The following is a 27,921-nucleotide window of genomic DNA, read 5'->3' as shown; positions in this document are numbered from 1 at the left end:
CTCCAGGCTCAGGTCCGCGTTCATCTTGACCTGAGCTCGCTCCCAAAAGAGGTCACCCCCGGTTCGGTCTACCACTCCCGTTTTTTGGAACTTCGTTCGAAGTTCATCAACATGACTTTCATTTATACAGATGGCTCTAAGACCAATGACGGGGTCGGGTGTTCCTTTATTGTCAGGGCACAAAGTTTCAAATACCGGCTCCCTGACCATTGTTCGGTCTTCACAGCTGAGCTCTTTGCCCTCTACCAGGCTGTTCTTTACATCTGCCGCCACCGACATTCTGCTTATGTCATCTGCTCAGATTCTCTGAGCGCCATCCAGAGCCTCAGTGATCCGTACCCGGTTCACCCTTTCGTACACCGGATCCAACGCTCTCTTCAGCGGCTGGTGGACGTCGGTCCGCCGGTTAGCTTTATGTGGGTTCCTGGCCATGTCGGTATCCCTGGGAACGAAGCTGCAGATGCCGCGGCCAAGGCTGCGGTCCTCCAGCCTCGGACAGCTTCTTGTTGTGTCCCTTCGTCCGATTTTAGCAGGGTCATTTGTCGGCGCGTTGTGTCGCTGTGGCATGCCGATTGGGCTGCACTTACCGACAACAAGCTTCGGGCCTTAAAACCTCTTCCCGTGGCTTGGACGTCCTCCTCACGCCCTTCTCGGCGGGAGGAGGTCATTTTAGCAAGGTTACGAATTGGACACTGCCGGTTCAGCCATCGCCATCTGCTGACGGCTGCGCCTGCGCCGTTCTGCCCATGTGGGCACTTGCTGACGGTTAGACACATTTTAATGTCCTGTCCAGATCTTAACCAACTGCGCCTCGATCTTAAACTGCCTAATACTTTCGATGCAATTTTAGCGGATGACCCACGAGCAGCTGCTCGTGTTCTTTGTTTTATCAGTTTGACGAACCTCGCTAAGGACATTTGATGATGTTGTTTTTTAATCCTATGCCTGTCAGTCTCTTTTATCGTGTTTTCCCCTTTTAGTTGTTGTTGTCAACTTGTGCCTCGCGGTGCATTCTTAGAGTAGTCAGGGCGCTAATGACCATTGAAGTTGTGCGCCCTAAAACCACAAAAAAAAAAAAAAAAAATGAAACTCTGTACAACCTCTGGTTCTTTCAGTTTATCCAGGTCCCATCTCCTTAAATTCCAACCTTTTTGCAGTTTCTTCAGTTTCAATCTGCAGTTCATAACCAAGAGATTGTGGTCAGAGTCCACATCTGCCCCTGGATGTGTCTTACAATTTAAAACCTGGTTCCTAAATCTGTCTTACCATTATATAATCTATCTGAAACCTGTCAGTATCTCCAGGCTTTTTCCATTTATACAATCTTCGTTTATGATTCTTGAACCAAGTGTTAGCTATGATTAAGTTGTGCTCTGTGCAAAATTGTACCAGGCGGCTTCCTCTTTCATTTCTTACTCACAGTCCATATTCACCTACTAAGTTTCCTTCTCTCCCTTTTCCTACTGATGAATTCCAGTCTCCCATGACTATTAAATTTTCGTCTCCCTTCACTATCTGAATAATTTCTTTTATTTCGTCATACATTTCTTCCATTTCTTAGTCATCTGCAGAGCTAGTCGGCATATAAACTTGTATTACTGTACTAGGCGTGGGCTTCGTGTCTATCTCGGCAAAAATAATGCGTTCACTATGCTGTTTGTAGTAGCTTACCCGCATTCCTATTTTTTTTATTCATTATTAAACCTACTCCTGCATTACCCCTATTTGATTTTGTATTTATAACCCTGTATTTGCCTGACCAAAAGTCTTGTTCCTTCTGCCACCGAACTTCACTAATTCCCACTATATCTAACTTTAACCTATCCATTTCCCTTTTTAAATTTTCTAACCTACCTGCCCAATTAAGGGATCTGACATTCCACACTCCGATCCGTAGAACGCCAGTTTTCTTTCTCCTGATAACGACATCCTCTTGAGTAGTCCCCACCCGGAGATCCGAATAGGGGACTATTTTACCTGCAGAATATTTTACCCAAGAGGACGTCGTCATCATTTAACCATACAGTAAAGCTGCATGCCCTCGGGAAAAATTACGGCTGTAGTTTCCCCTTGCTTTCAACTGTTCGCAGTACCAGCACAGCAAGGCTGTTTTGGTTAGTGTTACAAGGCCAGATCAGTCAATCATCCAGACTGTTGCCCCTGCAACTACTGAAAAGGCTGCTGACTCTCTTCCAGAACCACACGTTTGTCTGGCCTCTCAACAGATGCCCCTCCGTTGTGGTTGTACCTGCGGTACGGCCATATGTATCGCTGAGGCACGCAAGCCTCCCCACCAACGGCAAGGTCCATGGTTCGTTGGGGGGAGGAAGAAGATGCTGTGATACGCAAATGATTAGCTTCTCAGAGCATTCACACAAGGTTGTCACCAGTGGTGACACCTACAACGTGCTGACATGAGGAAAGTTTCCAACCGATTTCTCATACACAACAGTTGACCGGCGTTGCCTGGTGAAACGTTGTTGTGATGCCGCGTGTAAAGAGGGGAAATGCGTACCATCACATTTCCGACTTTGATAAAGGTCGTATTGTAGGCTATCGCGATTGCAGTTTATCGTAGCGCGACATTGCTGCTCGCATTTGTCAACATCCAATGACTGTTGACAGAATATGGAATCGGTGAGTTCAGGAGGGTAATAAGGAACGCCGTGCTGGATCCCATCGGCCTCGTATCACTAGCAGCCGAGATGACACGCATTTTATCCGCATGGCTGTAACGGATCGTACAGCCACATCTCGATCCCTCAGTTAACAGATGAAGACGTTTGCAAGACAACAACCATCTGCACGAGCAGTTCGACGACGTGTGCAGCAGCACGGACTATCAGCTTGGAGACCGTGGCTGCGGTTACCCTTGACGCTGCATCACAGACAGGAGCGCCTGCGTTGGTGTACTTGACGACGAACCTTTGTGCACGAATGGCAAAACGTCATTTTTTCGGATGAATCCAGATTCTGTTTACAGCATCATGATGGTCGCATCCGTGTGTGACGACATCGTGGTGAACGCACATTTGTCATTGCCATACTGGCATATCATCCGGCGTGATTGTATGGGGTGCCATTGGTTACACGTCTCGGTCACCTCTTGTGCGCATTGACGGCACTTTGAACAGTGGAAGTTACATTTCAGATGTGTTAAGACCTGTGGCTCTACCCTTCATTCGATCCCTGTGAAACCTTACATTTCAGCAGGGTAATGCACGACCACATGTTGCAGGTCCTGTACGGAACTTTCTGGATACAGAAAATGTTCAACTGCTGCCCTGGCCAGCACATTCTCCAGATCTCTCGCCAACTGAAAATGTGTGGTCAATGGTGGCCAAGCAACTGGCTCTTCACAATACGCCAGTCACTGCTCGTGATGAACTATGGTATCATGTTGAAGCTACATGGGCAGCTGTACCAGTACACCCCTTTCAAGCTCTGTTTGACTCAGTGCCCAGGTGTATCAAGGCTGTTATTGTGGCCTGAGGTGGTTGTTCTGGGTACTGATTTCTCAGAATCTATGCACCCAAACTGCTTGAAAATGTAATCACATGTCATTTATAGTATAATATATTTGTCTAATGAATACCTGTTTATCATCTGCATTTCTTCATGGTGTAACAATTTTAATGGCCAGTAGTGTAAAAATTTGTAACATCTAATATATCATCCTTGTAGCATGATATTTTATGACATGCTGTCTGTTGGCTTTTGTTTTGGGTTCTTCAGCTGATGTACAATTCATAATTTTTCTGATGTTTTGCCAGTAAAAGTGGCTGGCATTGTCAAAGCTTCATCCTCCATTGCTGGTGGCGGAGTGTAGTGGAGTCGAGCTCGCAGCTGTAGATTTTTATGTACCTTGTGTGCAGATGTCCAAGGACCTTGTTCCATAGTAAATTCCGGTGTGGTTCTTAGCTTGCTATGTGCAGCAGTCGTTCTGCAGCATGGGAATTCAGGATCCGTTCACCTTGAGGTGTTTTTCATTCTTGTTAGTTAGTGCCGTGTTTGTGTATTTCTGTAGCTGCTCTGATCAAGCAGGTGTGATAGCTCTTGTCTACAGCAGTAACTTCCATTTCGATGAATTTTACTGTGCTCAGTCACACACAATGCGTACTATGTACATGTGGAAAAGTTTGTATTGGAATGACAGGATGATCAATGAACACCAGGACCACGTAAAATAAGCGGCATTGCAGGTTGGGGCAGGTGCAGAAATTTGTCTGGCAGAGCATGAGACCAGCCACATAGTAAAATTTGCTGACACAGAAGTTACTTGTGTAGAGATTAGCTATCACACCACCTTGTTCGGAGACGCCATAGAAATACGCAACATGACACTAGCTTCAACAAGAAAGAAGAAAGCTTCAAGGTGAACAGACCCTGGATTCCCTTGCAGCAGTGAATGACTGTTGCAGATAGTAACGAGAGAACTGCACCGGAAATAACTACACCAAACCGAGCAGTCTGTGTGCCAGCAGTAGTCTGTTTGTGTGCCAGCAGTAGTCTGTTTGTGTGCCAGCAGTAGTCTGTTTGTGTGCCAGCAGTAGTCTGTTTGTGTGCCAGCAGTAGTCTGTTTGTGTGCCAGCAGTAGTCTGTTTGTGTGCCAGCAGTAGTCTGTTTGTGTGCCAGCAGTAGTCTGTTTGTCGCCAGCAGTCTGTCACGAAACCTTCAGTTACTTTCTACCATTTTTTGTAATGGACATGCAATTCTGTTCTTTTAATTTGAGTTAGTTTTTATGATGGAATTAGCTGAAATAGCATTGTAAATAAATATATTAAGTGATGCTGATGTTTTTATTTGTGGAATATTCACAATGATCATGGACTTGTACAGGAAATTTATTTCCTGTATTGTCACTTCCAGATTGTTGCATGAGAATCTCTGTGTTGAAGCTTTAACATGACAATACATGTAATCATTTGTCATTGCAATAGCAAGATGGCATGTCTGCTTAATGATGGGACATATGTGGTGCACTTGTGGTCTAGGGGTAGTACCTGTGAGTACTAATCAAACTGTCCATGGTCCCAGGTTCGAAACATGCCACCACTTAAATTTGATTAATAATCGTGATTGTCAGCCAAAGACTTCCGGCATAACAAGCCACCCTCATTCTTTCAATGGTCGGCCTTCTCAAAAGGATGAGGAGTGGACAGAGGTTCAGAGCAACTGGGGTGGGTAACTGCCCTTAAAGGCAGAAAAATCAGCAAAGATAAACAGCATGAGGATGCAGAAGGCAAAGGAAACCACTGCATTAGAGGCACATAACTTGTATCCTCAGGACATGTGGCCTGTAAGTGAGTGTGTCATGATGACCTCTCCATTGCCAAAAGATTCTGGACTAGTCCCCTGTTCAGATCTCTGGGAGGGGATTGCCGTAGGGGAAGGTGACCTTGAGAAAAAGCTTCAATAATCAATGAAAGGATAACATTCTAAGAGTTTGGCCATTGAATTTCAGAAGTTCAAATGTGGCATGGAAGCTAGAAAATACTGAAAAGGGAAATGCAGAGGCTCAATCTAAATATAGTAGTAGTGGTGAGTGAAGGGAAATAAAAAAGACAAAGATTTTTGGTCAGATGAGTATATGGTAATACCAACAACAGCAGAAAATGGTATAACATAAGAATAATTTATTATGAATAGTGTGTGCCCCCTTGCAGGTCCGGGGGCTAGAATAGGTCAAAGGTATTACTGCCTGTCATAAGAGGCAACTAAAAGGAGTCTCATGCTTTTTGACCTTTGTGATGGTCCTCTGTAGGGTTTGACCTCCATTTTTCAAAATTTTCCTGACGAGCAAGCCAGTTGGGTAAGGGCACCTTACATGGTGCTTCGTGTCCATCGTGCATCGAGATATATAGCCAACTTCCTTGTTCTGGCATTGCAGTCCCACTCATCCTCCATCTCTTGGGTGAGGACACCTTTGTGATTGTTTTCCTCCACCCACTATGCAGTGTAGTTTTCTGCACCGATGATGACCATGGAATTCTTTGCACCTCATATCCAGCACTGAAGCATGTCCGTTGTGGTGGGGCTGCCATGTACCCTGTCGGTTGATGCTTCCACCGTTAACTCCCCACGTGTGCCAAGGAGTAGATGCCACTCACCCTGGGGCATCAGGACTCCCGGCAATGGCCATCATGCCAGGTGGCCTTTGCTGCGGCCGGGAGGTGCCCGTGCTCCCGCACCACCTACTTCGGGTGCAACAACCCTCCGCCCTCCCTCCCCAACCATCAGGGATTTCAGTCTCCACTTCTGAGCCAGAGAAGCGTAAGGCCTCTTCGGCTCCTCTCACCAGGAAGGGGTCCCTTTGGTCACTTTCTTCCAGGTTTCTGCTAGTGGGAAAGGTGACACCTGCCAGTGGCTGAAGAGCCCAAAAGCAGCTGGTTGTAGGGCTTCACACTCATCCTCAGTCCCAGAGACTAAATCAGTGAAGTCCTCCCAGCCAGGGAAACCCAAGGAACAGTACGAGAAATCAGAAAAGAAGACCCCCAAGAACAAGGAACTTGTGGTGGCGCCCACACCACTGCTTCCTAAAAGCTCTGCTGGACCCTCACACACAATGGATATAGACTGCTCAGGCAAAAAGTCGGTGGCAGCAGGTGACCCTGAGGCATAAACTGCCTCATTGAACGTTCCAAACCTTCCCAGTCGCACGCTGATGTCATTCTCCAGTGGAATTGCGGCAGTTTTTTGCACCACTTGGCTGAGCTATGGCAACTGTTAAGCTTTACACCTGCTTTCTGCATTGCCCTCCAGGAAAGCTGGTTCCCGGCAATGCAGACACCTGCCCCCTGCAACTATAAGGGATATTATATGAACCGTAGCTATTATAATAGTGTCGGGTGGAGTTCACATTTATGTCGTAAACTCGGTCTGTAGTGAAAATGTGTGCCTTCAAACCCCTCTTGAAGCTGTGGCTGTCAGAATATGGATGACACTGGAAATAACTGTCTGCAACGTATATCTCCCTCCAGATGGTGCAGTACCCCTGAATGTATTAGATGCACTGATTTATCAACTCCCTAAACCTTTCCTACTTTTGGGAGATTTTAACGCCCATAACCCCTTGTGGGGTGGCACCGTGGTTACTGGCCGAGGCAGAGCTGTTGAAACTTTACTGACGCAATTCGATCTCTGCCTCCTAAATACTGGGCCTGCCACACATTTGAGTGTGGTTACTTAGTTACTTGACCATTGATTTATCAATTCGCAGCCCAGGACTTTCCCCATCTATCCACTGGAGATCACGTGACGACCTGTGTGGTAGTGACCACTTCCCCATCTTCCTGTCACTGCCCCTGCGTCAGGCCCACAGATGCCTGCCCAGATGGGCTTTAAACAAGGTGGATTGGGAAACTTTAACTTAAACTCTCCCTGACATGGTAACATCGATGTGACGGTTGAACAGGTGATCCCTCGCTCTTTAGGGTGCCCCCCCCCCCCACCCCCACCCCCCCCCCTCCCCGGCGAAAAACAGTCCCTTGGTGGTTGCCGGAAATTACTGAGGCAATTAGGCAATTAGTTGCCAAGCTCTACAGTGACATGAGCGGCACTCTTTACAGTATCTGATAGCCTTTAAGCGAGTCCGTACCCGTGTATGCCAGCTTGTAAAACGACGGAAACAGGAGTGTTGGTAGAGGTAGGTGTCGACCATTGGGTGCCATATGTCACCTTCCCATGTCTGGACAAAGATCAGATGTCTTTTTGGGTACCAGACCCCAACAGGTGTCCCTGGTGTTACCATCAATGGCGTGCTCTGTACCGACGCAAACGCGAATGCCGAGCACTGTGTTTGAACCTCTGCGTTCGAGAACTACACCCCCCTCCCCCCCAGCCTTTTGCACCCTGAAACGGCGAGTGGAAAGGGAAGTCCTCTCATTCACTACACGCCACAGTGAACCCTTTAACGCTCCATTTATGGAGTGGGAGCTCCTCAGCGCACTTGCACATTGACCCGGCACAGCTCGTGGGCCGGATTGGATCCGCATTCAGATGATCTCTCTTCTGACTACAAGTGCCATTTCCTCATCATCTTCAACTAGATCTGGTGTGATGGCATCTTTTCATCGCAAGGCGGGAGAACACTGTCGTTCCACTGCTCAAACCCAGTAAAAACCCACTTGATGCGGATAGTAATTGGACCATCAGCCCTACCAATGTTCTTTATAAGCTGCTGGAACATATTGTGTGTTTGTTGTTGGGTTGGGAGATGGAGTCACATGGCCTAATAGCTCCATGTCAGGGCGGTTTCTGCCAGGGTCGCTCTACCACTGCTAATCTTGTGTCCCTCAAGTCTGCCATCCAAACAGCTTTTTTCAGATGCCAACATCTGGTTGCTGTCTTTTTTTACTTCCGTAAAGCATTTGACACGACCTGGTGACATCATATCCTTGCCACATTGTATAAGTGGGGTCTCCACTTATCCAAAACTTCCTCTAGCTCCGTACTCTCTGTGTCCAGGTTGGTGCCTCCCATAATCCGCCCCCCCCACCCCCCTCCCTCATATTCAGGAGAATGGCATTCCTCAGGGCTCCGTATTGAGTGTGTCTCAATTTTGTAGTGCCAATCAACGGCTTAGCAGCAGCTGTAGGGCTGTCGGTCTCCCCTTCTCTGTATGCAGATGGCTTCTGCGTTTTGTACTGCTCCTCCAGTACTGGTGTTGCTGAGCAGCACCTGCAGGGTGCCATTCACAAGGCACAGTCATGGGCGCTAGCCCACAGCTTCCAGTTTCCTGCCGCAAAGTCGTGTGTCGTGCACTTCTGTCAGCGTCGTACCATTCGTCCGGAACCTGAACTTCATCTTATTGATGATCCACTCACTGTAGTGAAGATATAGTGATTCTTAGGACATCCAGAAGCTCAATTGACTTAGTCAGCGTAAGCAGAAGTGCTGGCAGCATCTCAGTGCCTTCCGCTGCCTGAGCAACACCAACTCGGGTGCAGATCGCTCTACGTTGCTGCAGCTCTACAGAGCCCTTGTTCAATCCTGCCTTCACTATGGGAGTCCGGTTTACGGCTCGGTGGTGCCCTCAGCATTGCGTTTAGTCAACCCAGTGCACCACTGTGGCATTTGCCTAGCGACAGGAGCTTTTAGAAAGAGTCGGGTGACCAGTGTCCTGGTGGAGGCCAGAGTCCCTCGATTGTGGATCTGATGTGCACAACTTCTTGACAGTTTTGTTGCACACATTCGTAGCTCCTCTGAGCATCTGAATTACTGTCTTCTTTTCCCGCATGCAGCAGTTTACCTCCCGCATCGGTGGCCAACATTAGGGCTCACGATTTCGGTTCGCGTGTGATCCCTTCTCTCTGAACTGGAGTCCTTCTCTTTACCATCTCTGCTTGAGGTCCATTCACGTACACCTCCACGGTGTATACCTCGGCCGAAGCGTTGTTTGGACCTTTTGCACGGCCCTAAGGACCATTTTAACCCCGACGCTCTCTGCTGTCGCTTCCTCTCAATTCTTGACGTGTACTGGGACTCCGAAGTTGTTTACTCGATGGCTGATGGTAATGTTAGCTTCGCCTATGTTCAGAGACCATATTGAACAGCATTCCTTGCCTGCCAGCTGCAATGTATTTACTGCAGAGCTGGTGGCCATATCTCATCCACTTCAGTACATTCGTTCCTGTTCTGGTAAGCAGTTTCCTCTGTTCTGACTCCCTGAGCAGCTTACGAGCTACCGACCAGTGCTACCCTCACCATCCTTTAGTAGCAAACATGCAGGAGGCCACGTCTGCCTGGGAACGGTCCACTTGTTCAGTGGTGTTTGTGTGGACCCCAGGACACGTTGAAATCCCAGGTAACGAACTTGTTGACAGGCTATGCGGAAACCTCCGCTGGAAATGGGTATCTCTGATGAAACTGCCGTGTGTTCTGTCTTATGTCACAAGGTTTTTCAGCTTTGGGAGACGGAGTGACGTAACAGTATGCACAACAAACTGTGTCATTAAGGAGACTGCGAATATGTGGAAGTCTTCCCTGCGGGCGTCTTGCATAGAATCAGTTGTTCTTTGTCGACTCCGTATCGACCGTACGTGGCTCACACCTAGTTACCTCCTCCGTCACGAGGACCCACCTCAATATCGCTGTGGCTTCCAAATTACAGTCGTTCACCTCTTGCTGGACTGCCCACTTTTAGCCGGTCTGTGGCGGACTTTTAAATTTCCCAGCACCCTACCTTCAGTGTTAGGCGACAATGCTCCAACAGTAGCTTTAGTTCTATGTTCTATTTGTGAGGGTGTGTTTTATCATTTGATATGAGTTTTAGGGTATGTCCTTTGTCCCTCTGTGTCCTCCACTGTACGGCTTTTAGGGTGGTGGTTTTAATGTAATGCAGAGTGGCTCTCTTCTCCTTTCTATTCTCATGATCAGCCAGCCATGGTAATCTGCATTCTAGTTTCTAATTTATTTTTTCTACTTCAGTAATTGTCGTAAACCTCTTTGTCTCACTTTGACTCGGACACACAAACAAGTGATCGTTACTTAGTTTCTGGAATATGACAGTTTTGTCTCCTGTTAGGATTTTGTATCGACATCTTGCTTCCCGTTGATAGAATTTTTTAAGCATTTCCTTACAGTAATTGACACTTCAGTTTTGTGGCATTTGTTGGGAACAGATCTTTTTCATAGCTAGATGTTAATGCAAAATCAAATACGTTGCAGTCTCATCGTGCCTTGGGATGTATCACAATAAGTCATGTGCCAGTCCTTCCGGATCTCATCTTAACATAATTTACTTCTCACAGAATCATGTTTGTGATGAATTGTAAACAGCCATCTGTGAAGGTGATTATCAAAAGTTGAACAATAGGATTTGAGGCACGGTTGTTGATTTTGGCCATTACAAAATTGTTAAGTCATATAACAAATCTCTCACACACAATTTCCATTTTTCGCAAGTTTCCTTAAATGCAAGCTGAAAAACCTTAGCCAGTTTCTGGTGAGCTGCTAGAATGAGTATGGTACAACTGGTGTCGTGCTGAAGTGGGGTTGATTGGTTGTGATGACACAGTTCTGTAGCAGTAGCCTGAAGTCTAGTTTAGGGTGAAAGGTGATAACTTGGTCGAGTTGATGAAAGCAATGAATGCGAATGCTAAGTAAAGGTTGTTGTAAGACTGGCATCTAGTATAGTCTAGGTTCATATTTGTTTGTATTTAAACAGTTCACTACAGCCGAACACTGGTTGTGCTGTTGTCATTCTAGTTGTTCGTCTGTTTCTGAGCTGTTTTTTCTAACAGTAACAAATGAAAAACTTTAAAACAGTGGTAACTGTGCATTTCACTAGGTGACACTACTGTGCTGTGTAATTTGCTAAATATTTGTAAATACCCTGATATTTTCTGATGTCTTGTAACTTTTGTATTTATATTATTTCTTTGACTATTAACTTTTATTTTTAACACGGCAAACCAATCGTAATAGCATGTTGTACTATCCAGTGTGTGTAATCCACAAATACGACCAATCATAGAAGAGATGATGATGCGCATCCGTCCAGAAGAGGAGGTGAAGATGATACGGAGACGTGTGGCTATGAGTGAAATGAAAAAGAAGTCTGAATCTGATGAAAAAAATGTAAGTTTGCACTATTTTAAAAAAGTCTCTGTGGTGATTATTTGCTGTTATATATTGTTAGAGGTCTAGTCGTAACAGATCTTCCTATCCATTCTTTTTGCATTAGCGTTACCATTACTGATACACCTGTGATTTTCCTCTGTACTTTATCATTCATAGACTGCTTGAGCAGATAGCAGCAGACCAGAGCAGCAGACCAGATCTATGTCATTCTGTTTTATGTATGTGCTTATTTAACCCAGAAATTGTCATGATGGTGTAAGATGTCTCACCATAACACTATGAATACAAGTAGCTCCAGTACACATGCACACAGAATGTTTTATGAGGCTAGGACAGTTGGTTAGCTGTGGTCTTGCTGAACGCACATATCTGGTATTTGCCTGAAGTGATTTAGGAAAATGACAAAAAGCCAACATCTGGGTGACAGGACAGAGCAAAATATTCCCGAAGATGAAGTCGGTGTCTGTACAACTGCAATGCTTCATTCAGTTGGTTCCAGTTGTTCATTGTTCTTATGTTAATTACATAACCTGCATGTACTCCCTCGATGGTAATATAGGTGAGCCATAATGGTGTGGTTAAAATTTGGGAAATCCAAGAATCTTGGGTTGTTGCCAGATTGTAATCAGTCACTTTCTGCTGCAAGCCTCGGTTCCACTTCAGTGTTCGGTGTGGCAGTGAAATGTTACATGTCTCAGTGATTGGGTATTTTTCATAAGTCTGTATGCCATGTTCTGAGTGAGCAGACTATTATTTCAATAGCTCTGTCTGCAACAAATTTCAGCTGGTAATAGCGAATATACTGTTAATGATTTATTAGAGGAGGAGATGCACTTGGATCGTAAGAAGAGATTCCAAAATCGGATATTGGGTTTTAAGGCATACCCAGATGCAGATACTCGGATCACGATTGAGTAATGAAGAGTAGAGAGAAGTGTAAGATAATCTTCTGGAAGAATCAAAGTGGAAGGAGTTGGATACTGAAGCACTGAGGATGGGCGAGATGTGTTTGAGGTTATCTAAGGCTGTAGATGCTGTGACAAAAAATTCACAGTAGGCAGTTCAGTTGAAGAGGAATGAACTTTCGAAAAAAGGGCAGTCACTTAAGTTGAACAGACAGACATAAAGGCAACGAAAGTGACTGTAAAGAAATGTTGGGTTACAGAAGAAATACAGGGTGAGCGCAAAGTCTTGCCCTGATCATAAAAAATTATAACAGAATAACCATTTGTCATAATAAGTTACATTTGATGCTGTTACATAGGCTAGTGTTACTAGTTGTTGCGACCAGTAGATGGTGCTAGTGCTCCACAACACCAATGCGGTCTGTTAGGTCACGTTAATTGCTGGAGAAATGGCATCAGAGCAGGTGAAAGAGCAATGTGTGCTTTCTTTTCACAAAACGAAATCACCAGTCGGTGTTCGGCGTAAATTTCGGGCTTCCTATGGACGCAGCCCTCCTGACTTTAAATCGGTAAAGCGAGGTATGCAAAGTTTAACGAAACGGGCAGTGTTGAAGATCGTCCTCGAAGTGGCAGGCCTTGTGTAAGTGATGCAACTGTTGATAGTGTTAGACAATCATTTTGACAGAGTCCGTCTAAATCGACTCGTCGAGCTCCTTGTGAACTTCAAATATCGCAAGCAAGTGTGGTGAAGATTCTTCGTGAAAGGCTTAGGTTGTGTGCTTACAAAGTGCAAATCTTGCAGGCCTTGCAACCGAATGATTTGCTGACACATGCTGAATTTGCAGCTGAGATTCTAAACAGGATTGATGGTGCTAATGATTACTTAAATCGCATATTCTTTACTGATGTATCCACCTTTCGTGTCAGTGGAATGGTAACGAGGCATAATGTCCATACAAGGGGTTCAGAGTCTCTACATGCTACTGTACAGTTACTGTGAAACAGTGAAAAAATGAATGTTTGGTGTGGCCTCATGCATAACAAGGTTTTTGGTCTGTTTTTCATCACGGAAAAATCCATTACCGCTAACATTTACTTCCATGTTTGGCAACAGTTCATTGCCACACAGTTAGAAGAATATAGACCGTGGATACTTTTCCAGCAAGATGGAGCACCCCCCATTGGGCTTTGATAGTGCGTGATTTCCTGGATGAAACATTTCCGGATCGGTGGCTTGCAAAGAACGGTCCAACACCCTGGCCACCCTGCTCTCCAGATATTACACCCCTTCACCTTTTTTTCTGGGGCTATATCGAGGACAGTCTTCGTCACACCAGTTGCTGACATTGATGAACTGAAGGCTAGGATACAAGTTGCTGTGGATACCGTGACAGAATACATGTTACGAAACACCTGGTGGGAACGTGAATACCATCTCAACATTCTCCAAGCTACTGAGGGAGCATACATTGAGGTTTACTAACATAAGTGGTCTAAAAAAAACTAGTAACTATGTAACTGCATCAAATGTAAATTATGATGTACTTTCAACATAGCAGCACAGTCAGCAATTGTGATAATCTAATATATAAGACACTATCAGCCTCGATTGTGGTAATGAAACAAACCTTTACCTAGGTTTCAGCCCAAATAATTGAGCCTTCTTCAGAAGATATACCTGAATCTATAATTTGTCTAAGAGGGCATGGTCTAGAAATAAGACATGCCCTCTTAGACAAATTATAGATTCAGGTATATATTCTGAAGACGGGTCAATTATTTGGGCTGAAACCTAGGTAAAGATTGGTTTCATTACCGCAATCAAGGCTGATAGTTTCTTATATATTAGTAAATTATTATGTCAAATGGTTATTCTGTAATAAATTGTTTTAATCATAGCTGCACTAGTTGGAACACTCTCCCATAACCTCCAGGCCTCGATCTTCCCTAATTGCTGTCCTCCATCTGCCTCTGCCCACTTCTCTTCTCCCCCTCTGTAGCACTGCACACCAGTGTGCATGGGTCAGTGAAGTGGTGAAATGCACCTATTCTAAACTCGCCAAATTACTTGTGCTCGAGCTACAGAAAGTGGTAGTAGTTGGGGTAATTCACTGACAACTTCAGGGAATTGCTTCCGATGTATGAACACATAGGCTAAGAAGTGCACTGTCCAGTGAAGGAGGTTATGTAGAGTAACATAGTGCTTTTTAATTTCATTTATCTTCAGTAAAATTTGTAAGCAAATGTGGTGCCATATTATGTCTGAATTACCTTCATTCAAATATTTCTTGGAATAGTCTTTCGCCAGCCGGAGTGGCCGTGCGGTTCTAGGCGCTACAGTCTGGAGTCGAGCGACCGCTACAGTCGCAGGTTCGAATCCTGTCTCAGGCATGGATGTGTAGGATGTCCTTAGGTTAGTTAGGTTCAATTAGTTCTAAGTTCTAGGTGACTGATGGCCTCAGAAGGTAAGTCACATAGTGCTTAGAGCCTTTTGAATCAATAGTCTTTCATTGTGACATTCTCAACCATTTTGTTTCAAATACTACTTCCAAATCAGTTTAAAGCTGATGTGACATTCTTTTGGTTTTGGCTGACACTATTTTTGAATACTGAGGCGAGTATTTTTTGTACTGTAGAACAATAAAAATTCATTAGTAAATTTGTTGTGAGCTACTTTACCTTTCCTTCATACTGTGTTCTAATAACTTTCCTCAGTATAAATAAAATATATAGTAAATTATTACATGTTCCTGTTACAGAGTATTAATATTGAACATGCTATTCATATTGAACATTATACTGGGGTGTACATAAAGTCCAGGAACACTTTAAATTATTTATTGCACACGAACTAAATATTGTACAGATGTCATGCATATTGCATTTTGAAGAGAAACTCTGAAAGGTGCGTTTTTTTGCAAGCATTCAGTATGCAAACCGTGAGTGACTCGGCAGATGTCAATATGGTAATAGAATTCTTGCCATGCCCGTACCAGTGTGTCAGTCACTTCTTGTATTCTCCCGGAGCTCTTCTACGTTGAGTGGTAGAAGCAGTACGTACACCAGATCATTAATTTGTCCCCATAGAAAAAAAAGGCTCTCACAGTGCGATTTGGCGATTGGGGTAGCCATTTCATGAAGCAGCTGTCCCCTTCTGTAACACGGCCGTGTTTTGGCTAGCACTGACTATTGGCAAATTGCCAAACTACGCTATGGCTGTATATATATGTGGGGGGGGGGGGGGGGGGGGAAGAGAGAGACTTTGAGTTTCTCTTCAAAATGACATATGTATGATATCTGTACAGTGTTTGGTTCTTGTGCAGTAAATAATTGAAAGTGTTCCCGGTCTTGATGCACACCCTGTATTCATATTTCTTAGCAAACTTGTTTACAATGCTAGCTCAATGTGTAATAACCACCATTAAATCAAGTGGCAACTAAAAGTGTTTAATTAGCAGCCATGGAAGTTAGATAAATAAAACTTGCTCTCACATACAACAAAAAATTACTTCTGGAAAATTTGGAATTTCAACCTGGAAATCTCAGAAATTGTATGATGAGTCATCACCTTGAGCTTTTTTGCATGTTGATTGTTTTCCATATTTCTCAGCACTGACAGACAGTTTACTAAATTTATTGAAAATATTTATATAGTATGTCTGTCTTCCATAAACAGCTATCTGATGACTGACACTGGTCTAACAGTCCAGTTGTCATTACATTCAAGCCAAACCCACAAAAATAACAACTAATTATTAATAATGCTGCATTTTATTTCTTGCAGTCAAAGGAAGAAGAAAGGTTAGCGTTGCTAAGAGAATACAAAGCATTAAAAATGGAAGTCCAGGAAAAGAAAGCAAAGGAATTAGCACAAAAGGAGAGGATAGAATCTCTTAAAAGAGAGATCAAAGAAAAACGTACGTCTTTTCCAATGTTGGTTAGTTAATGCCTTGTAATATGCAATAGTTGATTTTAATTATTATTAATATTACTATTACTAGTAGTGTTTCAATATTTATACCACCATACTGCTGAAATTCAGTCCCAGTAGTGATCATTCAAATGGTGTCATAAACTGTTTTTGAGAGAGTGCTACAGAAAGTGCTAAAGTTGGAGAAAAATGTATGAGAATTCAGGCAAAGGAATTGCTAAAAGTATATAGACATGGGCACCATTAAAAGGATAGACTGCTTAAATACTACTTTGATGGTTGCTAGAAAGTTTTTCCTTTACTGCAGTGTAATTGATGTGCTGCTACTCTGTCAGAAGATTATAGGCATCTCTGCAATCATCCAATATCTTTCTTAGAAGCAGAGCCACATGACATCATCTGAAAATCTTTTTGGAAGGTTTCACATCGACATATATGCATTATTCCATCCAGGAATTTCCAGTGTTATGCATTCCCACATGTTGCATGATGTTGAAGAAAGAGCGGGGAGGAGGGGGGGGGGGGGGTTGAGAGAGAGAGAGAGAGAGAGAGAGAGAGAGAGAGAGAGAGAGAGAGACTGAAGGTCATCAGTAAAGAACATGTAACTAACATTTCACAATTTGTTGTGATCAACCATAAAGGAACTAGTAGTACATTGGTAATAAAAAAATACATGCATAATAAATATACTCATTTCAAAGATGTTTCCTTTCCAGTGTATTATACTTAAACTATCTTGTCTACCATGATCAATTCGATGAGATGATAGGAGTTATACAGTTGCTCTCAGATCCGCAGCACTGTAGCAGATGTGATTTCATGTCAACATCTAGATAGTTCTTTGCTCCAGGAATGCATCATTTTCACTTTTTGTCTTCATTTTACAACTCCTTTTAGACACATTCATTGTGATCAACCATTCTTCAGAGACCTTTAATGTGTGACAAAATTAGTGTTGCTTGCAAATGTCAAATTTTTGAATTGTTCTCCTTGCATTTTGATTCCCTTGCCAAATTTTTCTGTTGTCCTCCACTGCTTGTTCAGTCTACCTATTGAATAGCATTGGGGATAGGCTACAAACCTGATTCACTCCATTCTTGATCACTGCTTCCCTTTCGTGTCCTCAGACTCACAGCTGCATTCTGGTTTTTATAAAAGTTGTAAATAGTCTTTTGCTCCCTTTTTTAATTATACAACTTTCAGTATTTCAAATAGTGTATTCCAGTCAAATTTGTCAAAAGAATTTATGTAAATCTACAAATGCTATAAATACTGATTTGCCTTTCTTTAACCAATCTTCTAAGATAAATGGCAGGATCAGTATTGCCTCATATGGTCCTACATTTCTCCAGGGAGATGTGATTATTCAGAAGTAATGACAAGGATGGGCTTTCTGTAAGTTCTGGTAGAAGTCTTGTCTGTATGTAGCCACTTTGTCAGTGACATTGTTGTCAAGGTTATGCAGTGCACACAGCCAAAGAAAGTGTCAGGACTGTTTGACTGGTGAAATGAAAGCTTTGAAAAAACTTGACTAATGCCAAATGAAAAGGCAGAGTAACAGGCGGAATATAATGCCCAATTAAGTCCCACCTCCAAGGTGTCATTGAGGCAAACAGTATCACTTTTGTGAGGAGTGCCAAAGACAATCACACAGTTGGCTATGGTGCTGAGTCTTCTCCCCACCCCACCCCCCCACCCCCTCCCCTTTTCCCCACAGCATGACACAGCAGGTAATGTCTGTTTGCCATGGGAATTAAAGGTGACAATGTCAGCTTGTCCTCAGGAAATGTAATCTGTCATTTTTGTATTGGCCTTGTCTGCAATTTCGTAGACACAGCCTTTGATCCCATAAAAGCATTATAACTGCCATATTTTGAAGGTAAAAACAGTCATACTCGGCAATCTACACATTGTGATTTCACTATTTCTTGGTTGACATTGCGTGATGGGCTAACAGCTTGAAAGTAAGGAAATTATTCAGTATTATGTGAATGAAAAGGTGTATACAGGGTTGTCCATTGATCGTGACTAGGCCAAATATCTCATGAAATGAGCGTCAAACGAAAAAACTACAAAGAACGAAACTTGTTTAGCTTGAATGGGGAAACCAGACGGCACTATGGTTGGCTCGCTAGATGGCGCTGCCATAGGTCAAACAGATATCAACTGTGTTTTTTAAAATAGGAACCCCCATTTTTATTACATATTCGTGTAGTATGTACAGAAATATGAATGTTTTAGTTGGACCACTTTTTTCGCTTTGTAATAGATGGCGCTGTAATAGTCACAAACGTATAAGTATGTGGTATCACGTAACTTTCCGCCAGTGCGAATGGTATTTGCTTCGGGATGCATTACCTGTGTTAAAAGGGACTGTTCACAAATTGCGGAAAAGGTTGATATCGTGTTGACGTATGGCTATTGTGATCAAAATGCCCAATGGGCGTGTGCTATGTATGCTGCTCAGTATCCTGTACGACATCATCCAAGTGTCCAGACCGTTCGCCAGATAGTTACCTTATTTAAGGAAACAGTTAGTGTTCAGCCACATGTGAAACGTCAACCACGACCTGCAACAAATGATGATGCCCAAGTAGGTGTTTTAGCTGCTGTTGTGGTTAATCTGCACATCAGTAGCAGACAAATTGAGCGAGAATCGGGTAGCAGACAAATTGAGCGAGAATTGGGAATCTCAAAAACATCTGTGTTGAGAATGCTACAACAACATCAGTTGCACCCGTACCATATTTCTGTGCACCAGGAATTACATGGCAACGACTTTGAACGTCGTATACAGCTCTGCCACTGGGCACAAGAGAAATTACGGGATGATGACAGATTTTTGCACGCGTTCTATTTTACGACGAAGCGTCATTCACCAACAGCGGTAACGTAAACCGGCATAATGTGCACTATTGGGCAACGGAAAATCCACAGAGGCTCTGAAAAGTGGTACATCAGCGACCTTGGCGGGTTAATGTATGGTGTGGCATTATGGGAGCAAGGATAATTGGCCCCCATTTTATCGATGGCAATCTGAATGGCGCAATGTATGCTGATTTCCTACGTAATGTTCTACCGATGTTACTACAAGATGTTTCACTGCATGACAGAATGGCAATGTACTTCCAACATGATGGATGTCCAGCACATAGCTGGCGTGCGGTTGAAGCGGTATTGAATAGCATATTTCATGACAGGTGGATTGGTCGTCGAAGCACCATACCGTGGCCCGCACGTTCACCAGATCTGACGTCTCCGGATTTATGTCTGTGGGGGAAGTTGTAGGATATTTGCTATCGTGATCCACCGACAACGCCTGACAACATGCGTCAGCGCATTGTCAATGCATGTGCGAACATTACGGAAGGCGAACTACTTGCTGTTGAGAGGAATGTTGTTACAGGTATTGCCAAATGCATTGAGGTTGACTGACATCATTTTGAGCATTTATTGCATTAATGTGGTATTTACAGGTAATCATGCTGTAACAGCATGCATTCTCAGAAATAAGTTCACAAAGGTACATGTATCACATTGGAGCAACTGAAATAAAATGTTCAAATGTACCTACGTTCTGTATTTTAATATAAAAAACCTACCGGTTACCAACTGTTCGTCTAAAATTGAGCCATGTGTTTGTGACTATTACAGCACCATCTATCACAAAGTGGTCCAACTAAAACATTCATATTTCTTTACGTACTGCACAAATATGTAATAAAAAGTGGGGGTTCCTATTTAAAAAAATGCAGTTGATATCTATTTGACCTATGGTAGTGCCGTCTAGCGGGCCAACCATAGCGCCATCTGCTTTCCCCCTTCAAGCTAGACAAGTTTCGTTCTTTGTAGTTCTTTTGTTTGATGCTTATTTCGAGAGATATTTGGCCCAGTCATGATCAATGGACCTCCCTGTATAGTTGAAGCTTACATTTGTACTGGCTCATAAAATTGTTCAAACAGTGCCTAAATATTTAGCACTCTATGAAAGATTAATATTCAGAAGTTGGTAACAAAATGGTGATGCAGCGGTGTCTTATTCTGATTGTAACTGTAAGTCTTCTGTTAGCAATATGGAGCTGGTTGTTTAATAGGACCGTACCAAGACATTAGTTTTCAGGACAATGAAAAACATGAAACACTGCATAAAAATTGTCAACATATAATTTGAAGATTGGTTTGCTGTAGCACCAACTGATATTTGTTTTTTATATTCTGTCATATTTGCTGGGCATCTACTTTCCACTAACTTCTAGTGATAAACCAGCAGAATCACAGAGGACAATAGTAACATTTCAAAACAATGTCAACGACATATAAAGAAACACAATTAGTTATTTCAGGCAGTTCCATAACGGAGATGATGATGACTTTTGATTTCATTTCCGTGAAACAGATGCATTGTAAGAGTTATTAGCACATGCCACTTCATCACTCATAGCTTTCTTCATAACCAGTTTGTGGTTCATACTCTCCCAAGTTCCAAAAGCTTGTCACTTGACAGTAACATTAGATAGATGTTAGTCAGACAAATGTCCCAGTGCTCAAAACTATGAATTCCTCTAGTGAGACAGTCTAGTGTTTGGTTATGTTGGAAAAAAGGTGAGAAGAGATTAGAGAGACATCACAAAGAACTGCAGTTGGAGAGAACAGAATATGTGGATGAAGAAAGGTGAGTACTCAAGGAATGTGAATTTTAAAATTTTCCTGGCGAATTGACTGTTCAATCAAATCTCGGGCTTGCAGCCGGTCATCATTCAATACTTCGCACGATATTTCAACTGGGCACCTGCCGGTCATCTTCAGGTGAGCCGTCGCAAACTGGTGAAAATGTCCTCCGTTCCGCAATATATATATATAGCGTACTGTAACTATTCTGCGCATACGTCGAAAACTTGATAGATGAACCACACTGCCCGCCGGCAGCGCCCTCCCTGGTGGAATAGTGGAACTCAGTCGCCCTCTGCATTGCTGTTTGCCACGGCCGTTGACGCACTCTGTCTTCGATTTGAGCAAATCGTGGAGATGATGGGATACTGTGCACTGTCCAGCTGGTAGCCGCTGTCACGGTTTAACAGATTTTCCACCAGTTGTATTTCTACGGATTCTTTAATAATGGAGTCCCAGAAAGATGTTGCTGTGGACAAAATCATTGTTTTCTGATACTCCATTGAATGTCCAATAGAAATACAATGTTCAGCAATAGCGAACTTGCTTGGCTGCAAAAGGCGGGTGTAACGTTGATGTTCAGTGCAGCATTCTTTCACGGTGCGTGTGGTTTCACCTATGTAAGCCATACCACATTGGCACAGTATCTTGTAAATTCCGGCCTTTCGTAGTAACAGACTGTCCTTAACTGATCCCACAAGGTCCGCAATCTTCGATGGTGGGCGGAAAACCACTTTTACCTGAAATTTTCGGAGGATTCTTTATTGTTAGTGCCCTGTTACCTTGTGGTGTTTAGAAGGCTAGAGGTATGGTCTGCTAAGTGACTCTACCTATAGGAGGATTGATTACGATCCTACAGGACGTGTGCAATGGAAAACTTCAGCACTATTAAATTCCTCCTCCTTATCGCAAGAGACCATCAAGAGGTTAAGACCACATGGTTGTGTACCTCAGAGACTGTATGGCCTTCCAAAGATTCATAAAGAGGGTCTTCCACTGTGTCCAATAGTGAGCAACATTGGAGCTCCTACATATGATTTAGCTAAACATCTCACTTCCTTACTGAGACCTTTCGTAGGCAAGTGCTCACGTCACATATTTTATCAGTAGACTGGGGGCTCTTCGTCTTAGCAGTGTAGACCTTCTAGTAAGTTTTTATGTGGTCTCACTTTTTACAAAAGTTCCTCTTGCAGATTCTTTGACACTGATTGGTAACATGTTTCCTGTTGATATCACTGCTTTGTTCAGGCACGCTCTTTCTGCAAATTATTTTATGTTTAATCAAGATTATTTTGAACAGACTGATGGTGTCGCCATGGGTAGCCTCCTGTCTCTTTCGTGGCCAACCTTTTTATGGAGGATTTTGAAGAGAGCCCTTGAATCAGCTACTCTGAAACCAACAGTATTTTGGTGGTATGTGGATGACACTTTCATAGTGTGGCCTCATGGAGAAGATAAATTAATGGAGTTTCTACATCACCTCAACTCCATTTATAGCAACAACCGGTTCACCATGGAAATAGAGAAATATTGTTGTTTGCCTTTCTTGGATGCCCTGGTTCGAAGGAAGAATGATGGTTCTCTAGGGCATTCAGTTTACCGGAATCCCACTCGTACTGATTTGTACCTGCAAGCATCGAGTTGCCATCACCCATTGCAAACCATGAGTTTGCTTAAAACACTTGTTCATAGAGCTCATACTGTCTCAGATCTAGATAGCTTACCTCAAGAACTCGCCCATCTAAAGACAGTATTCAGTGAAAATGGATATCCCATCCGGCAGATTAACAGGGCACTAACAGTTAAAACTAAGAAGCAGGAAGTGAATAAAGAGGAGAACAAGCCGGAACAATCTTTAGCTTTTCTTCCTTTCGTTGGCAACACTTCGTTTAAAATAGAAAGAATCCTCCGAAAATTTCAGGTAAAAGTGGTTTTCCGCCCACCATCGAAGATTGCGGACCTTGTGGGATCAGTTAAGGACAGTCTGTTACTACGAAAGGCCGGAATTTACAAGATACCGTGCCAATGTGGTATGGCTTACATAGGTCAAACCACACACACCGTGAAAGAACGCTGCACTGAACATCAACGTTACACCTGCCTTTTGCAGCCAAGCAAGTCCGCTATTGCTGAACGTTGTATTTCTATTGGACATTCAATGGAGTATGAGAAAACAATGATTTTGTTCACAGCATCGTCTTTCTGGGACTCCATTATTAAAGAATCCATAGAAATACAACTGGCGGAAAATCTGTTAAACTGTGACAGTGGCTACCAGTTGGACAGCGCACGGAATCCCATCATCTCCACGATTGCTCAAATCGAAGACGACAGAGTGCGTCAACGGCCGTGGCAAACAGCAATGCAGAGGGCGACTGAGTTCCACTATTCCACCAGGGAGGGCGCTGCCGGCGGGCAGTGTGGTTCATCTATCAAGTTTTCGGCGCATGCGCAGAATAGTTACAGTACGCTATATATTGCGGAACGGAGGACGTTTTCGCCAGTTTGCGACGGCTCACCTGAAGATGACTGGCAGGTGTCTAGCTGAAATATCGTGCGAGGTATTGGACGACGAGCAGCTGCAAGCCCGAAATTTGTTTGAACACTCAAGGAATGTTTGAGGTCTTCTAAAAGAACATGACAACCCAGTTCTTATTGTGTAGATTAACATCCATTATTTTCACCCAGGTCATGTTTGAAATGTTCTGTTACCATTATCTTTCTATGCTAGTATTATTAAATAACCTCATACAATACTGATGCTGTTTGTTATAAACTTAGTTATTCCCTCTTTCCTGCAATTATCAACTTACCCTGCCAAGAATGTTTCCCTTAGTCTCCATTTGACAGTAACATTGTCATGTGTAAAAGAAATTTTGCTTCCTCCTGCAATTGTTCAGCAACTAAGTTAAAGAGCATTTCTCTCTATTCCTTCAACAGCATATTTCATTCACAACACGAGTGATGCATGATTGATGCATGTAGAGTGTAGAGTCTTCGCGTAGATGATCCTGGTCTAGGAGGAAGTGTGGTCGTTGTAGGACTTGTAGTATTACAGCTTTCAGTTACTCGTATTAGACACCCGTTTTATTTCAGATCAAAAAGCTTCAAGTTTGCTACATGAAATTCGTGAGCTGAACAACCTAACTTTGACTGTGAAAGCAGCATCTCAGCAGCTTGAGAATGGCATGAAGCTAATGTGTGACAGTAATTGCATCACATCGTACGGCAAGAATGCTAAGCAGGTAAGTGAAGAGGTCTACTATAGCATTTATTTTGTTGTTAATGTAACTGTATGTATTTGGTTGTTGAGGGTGTTACCTTGCTGCATTCATTAAGTTATTTGCCCGTTCAGTGTGCCAGCAAAGGTACTTTCATAAAAGAAATCTGTCCCCCCCCCGCCCCTCTCATATCTTCTAGATTCATAGAGCAATTTCATTATGATACTATTCCTAAAAACAGGAAAAATCCTCCTCACAAAGTTGGCATAGTGTTTCCCTCTCAAGCTGTGTGCGAAAACCACTTTAGTGGTGTTGCAGAGGAAGCCACTTCTCATCTCGACTTAGAAAGTATCATTCTCCATTTTTTTATATAACCTGATCCTACTGTAGGCAGCATTGCAGAGAGCTTTCATATACTGGTAGAACCTTACATAGCTATTCTTTGACATCGGTCCATTAACAGACAAGTATTACGCAAATGTTCTGTGAACTCAGATTGCAATACCTGGAGGCAAGGAGGCATTCTTTCAGGAAATCACAACTGAGAAAGATTATAGAACTGGAATTTGTGAGAAATGGGAGAATGACCCTACTGCCCACCAATATACATCTTGTGTAAGGGCCACTAAGAGGAGATTAATCAGGGCTTGTACGGAAACAGTTTTTTGCCCCTACCTCCATTTGAGAGCACAAGAGGAGAGGAACTGCAGCTATCCACAGAGGTCCAGTGTAGGCTGTGATCATCACATGACAGTGAAACTTTGTAGACATGTTCAGGTGGAATTATTTATGCGTGGGAAAAATTAGTTCAAATTTTGGCCACCAGACGCAAATGTGGTGGTGTTAATTAGAGATGGGCAAAACTGTTCTTTTCAGAGATTGGATCAGAACTGTTCACTCCCTGAAATGAATTAGCTCTTTTTCATGACTCGCCACTCATTTACAATAGAAAATAAATGGAAGGCACATTGCCCTTTAAACTTGGTTTATTCCAGTACTATACCTGTATTTTGATCTTATTTGATCCTATTTTGAAGTAACACAGATAATGAGTAAGAATTTTGTATTGTTTATTGAAATTTCCACGATATGACAAAGTTTTTGATTATTGATTTATTTTGCACTATCGTGGTTTTTTGGGTGATCGGAAAATGATGTAACTTGAGATTTACATTAACAATATATTTGGCTATAATGTATTAAAATTTCATTAACCTCATACAAATACATCGCAAGCCATATATTTTTAAAGTGAACGTTTCCTTTCGAAGACGCCTAAAATCGCAGAATCCGTACCAGAATAAGAAAAAAATATATAAATTTGACTGTAAAACGAAAGTGCTGCATATAGCCTTACGCAGAATAAAACAAGGAAAATATTGGTGTATAACATTTTGCGATACGTTTATCGGTTCGCTCGTAATTAAAGCGTAAATTCGAGTGTCCATAATAAAAATCCTATAGTAAGAGGAGTCTTCAGGAACCTAATCTAATCAGTTTAAACAAATAAAAATAAAATAAAAACAGTTGATGTATACATAACATAATAATGTAATATACATAGCGGTATTACTACGAAGAACAATATCCAGTGGGGACGAACTCCGATGCAGAGGCGCTGAGTCGAGCAGGTCGAGCCGCGAGCTGTATTACTGCGTGAGCTGAGACCGCAGAGACCAGAGTGACACCTGAGTCGCTTTGCTCGACGCTCTGGCTAGAGTCGAGATGGTGGGGTGAGCGTCGAGCGGGCGATTTCCGAGGGTGGAGGGGAGCGGTGAACTCACCCGCTCCGAGACAAATCGTCCGTTCCCTTGCGAGCAGGTTTTTGCAAGTAGTTCCTATGTTAACCGCTAGGTGGCTCTGTCCTGTTGCTCGCATCAACTGCCCAGAGGGCAGGACGTGCGACTGAAACGATCGCCGACAGAGTGCGATGCGAAGTTAAGCTGCGCCAGACACTGCACAGTGCACACGGCAGACGACGCACAGAGACGGCACGGCATATGTGAAACACAAAATCCAATGGGGCACTGCACAATGCAGGCAACCAAGGTAGAAGCAGGTCAGAGGCCGGCGCTGGCTGTGTTGTGTTGTGTGGCGTGCACTGTGCTCTGACCAGCAGAGGCGCTGCTGATATGCTCCGTCTCTCCCTCTCTCTCTCTCTCTCTCTCTCTCTCTCTCTCTCTCTGCCGTGGGAAACGTTTGGAGCTACCGTTCTTTTTTTCTGAATCACTGATTGTTCACTCCTTTGAAAGATTGAACTCCATGAATTAGTTCAAGAGCGGATCCCCCATCTCTAGTGTTAATGTTAGAAAGATGTATAGAAATGTACCCATATGTAATGGATTAGGAATGGGACATGGGCAGAAAAGGTCAAACAAGCAAGAAAGTCATAGCGTTGTTTTTATTTTTAATCTGTTGCACAATTCATTCAATACGAGCACCAGAGACATCGAGATGCTGTGTCTGTGAAATGATGCGATCGACAGTTGGCCGCAGCAGTTCTGGTAAAATCTGAGCAACGTATTTCTGTTTACTGGCCTTCAGAGCACATAGAGACCAAATGTGTCCCAGGTAAACACATTATTTTAGATCTTCCCAGAACCAAGTCATGTGGTTTCATATCTCGAAGGCCATGCATCTAGAAAATCTCTAGACATAAAACGATCACGGAAGGTTGCATTAAGCAGATCTTTCATCGGGCGAGCGACACGAGATGTTGCTCCATCTTGCATGAAAACAGTGGCTTCCACAGAGTTGTCTTCAAAAGCAGGAATCGTGCTGTAAGAGGACATCTCGATAATATGAATTCGTCACTGTATAGGTACTCACGACTGCACATTACACTATTTCATACAGAAAGGACAATGGCTCTTGAGTATAACACAAGGTTTAGCAGTACCCCAAATTCGGCTGTGCTGTGCATTCACTGCACCCTGTAGTGTAAAATGTGCCTCATTGCTTCATATGATGTCAGGCCATATGTCATAAAATTTGATCTGTGCCAGAAACCGAAGAGCAAATTCAGAATGCTGCTGATTCAGAGATTCCAGTCACTGCACTGTCTGGATGTTGTGCAGATACTAGTGTAAAATAAAACTCAAAACTTTCCGTACTGTTGACCATGGGATAGAAAATTTTCGTGACACAGCCCAAGCACTAGCACCATCTGGGGAATGTACTGCACAGTCAGCTACAAAAAAAGCACCTCGTCAATACAGCACGGATGCCATACTGTCGTACAAGGTACAGTGCCAGATTTACACCTGGTGGCCAAAAGTGAACAAAGTTTTTTCCAGGTGTTGACAGATGTGAAAATTACTGAACTATCAGTTTAATAAGTCACAGCTGCAAAATACTAACGTGAATTCTTTACAGATGAATGAAAAAACTAGTAGAAGCCGACCTCGGGGAAGATCAGTTTGGTTTCCGTAGAAATATCGGAATCACAGCATGCGTTCTCAAAAATGATGAGTTCACAAAGGTGCATGTGTCACATTGGAACAACCGAAATAAAATGTTCAAACGTACCTATGTTCTATATTTTAATTTAAAAAACCTACCTGCTACCCACTGTTCGTCTAAAATAGTGAGCCATATGTTTGTGACTTATGTT

General features: G+C 43.1%; 1 protein-coding gene across 1 annotated transcript in view; it reads left to right on the top strand.

Moving 5' to 3' along the window:
• LOC126109578 (disks large homolog 5-like) overlaps positions 1-27,921 on the top strand; it is a 721,341-nt gene that overhangs the window by 16,464 nt on the left and 676,956 nt on the right. The window contains exon 2 of the mRNA XM_049914610.1: positions 11,445-11,580. Within this exon, the coding sequence (XP_049770567.1) occupies positions 11,482-11,580 (99 nt within the window). The 5' untranslated portion in view covers positions 11,445-11,481. The remainder of the gene's footprint in view (positions 1-11,444; positions 11,581-27,921) is intronic.

This window comes from Schistocerca cancellata, chromosome 12, assembly GCF_023864275.1.
Source record: "Schistocerca cancellata isolate TAMUIC-IGC-003103 chromosome 12, iqSchCanc2.1, whole genome shotgun sequence".
NCBI classification, from domain to species: Eukaryota; Metazoa; Arthropoda; class Insecta; order Orthoptera; family Acrididae; genus Schistocerca; species Schistocerca cancellata.
Note: the sequence above shows the minus strand (reverse complement) of the source record. Positions and strands in the feature narration are given on the sequence as shown.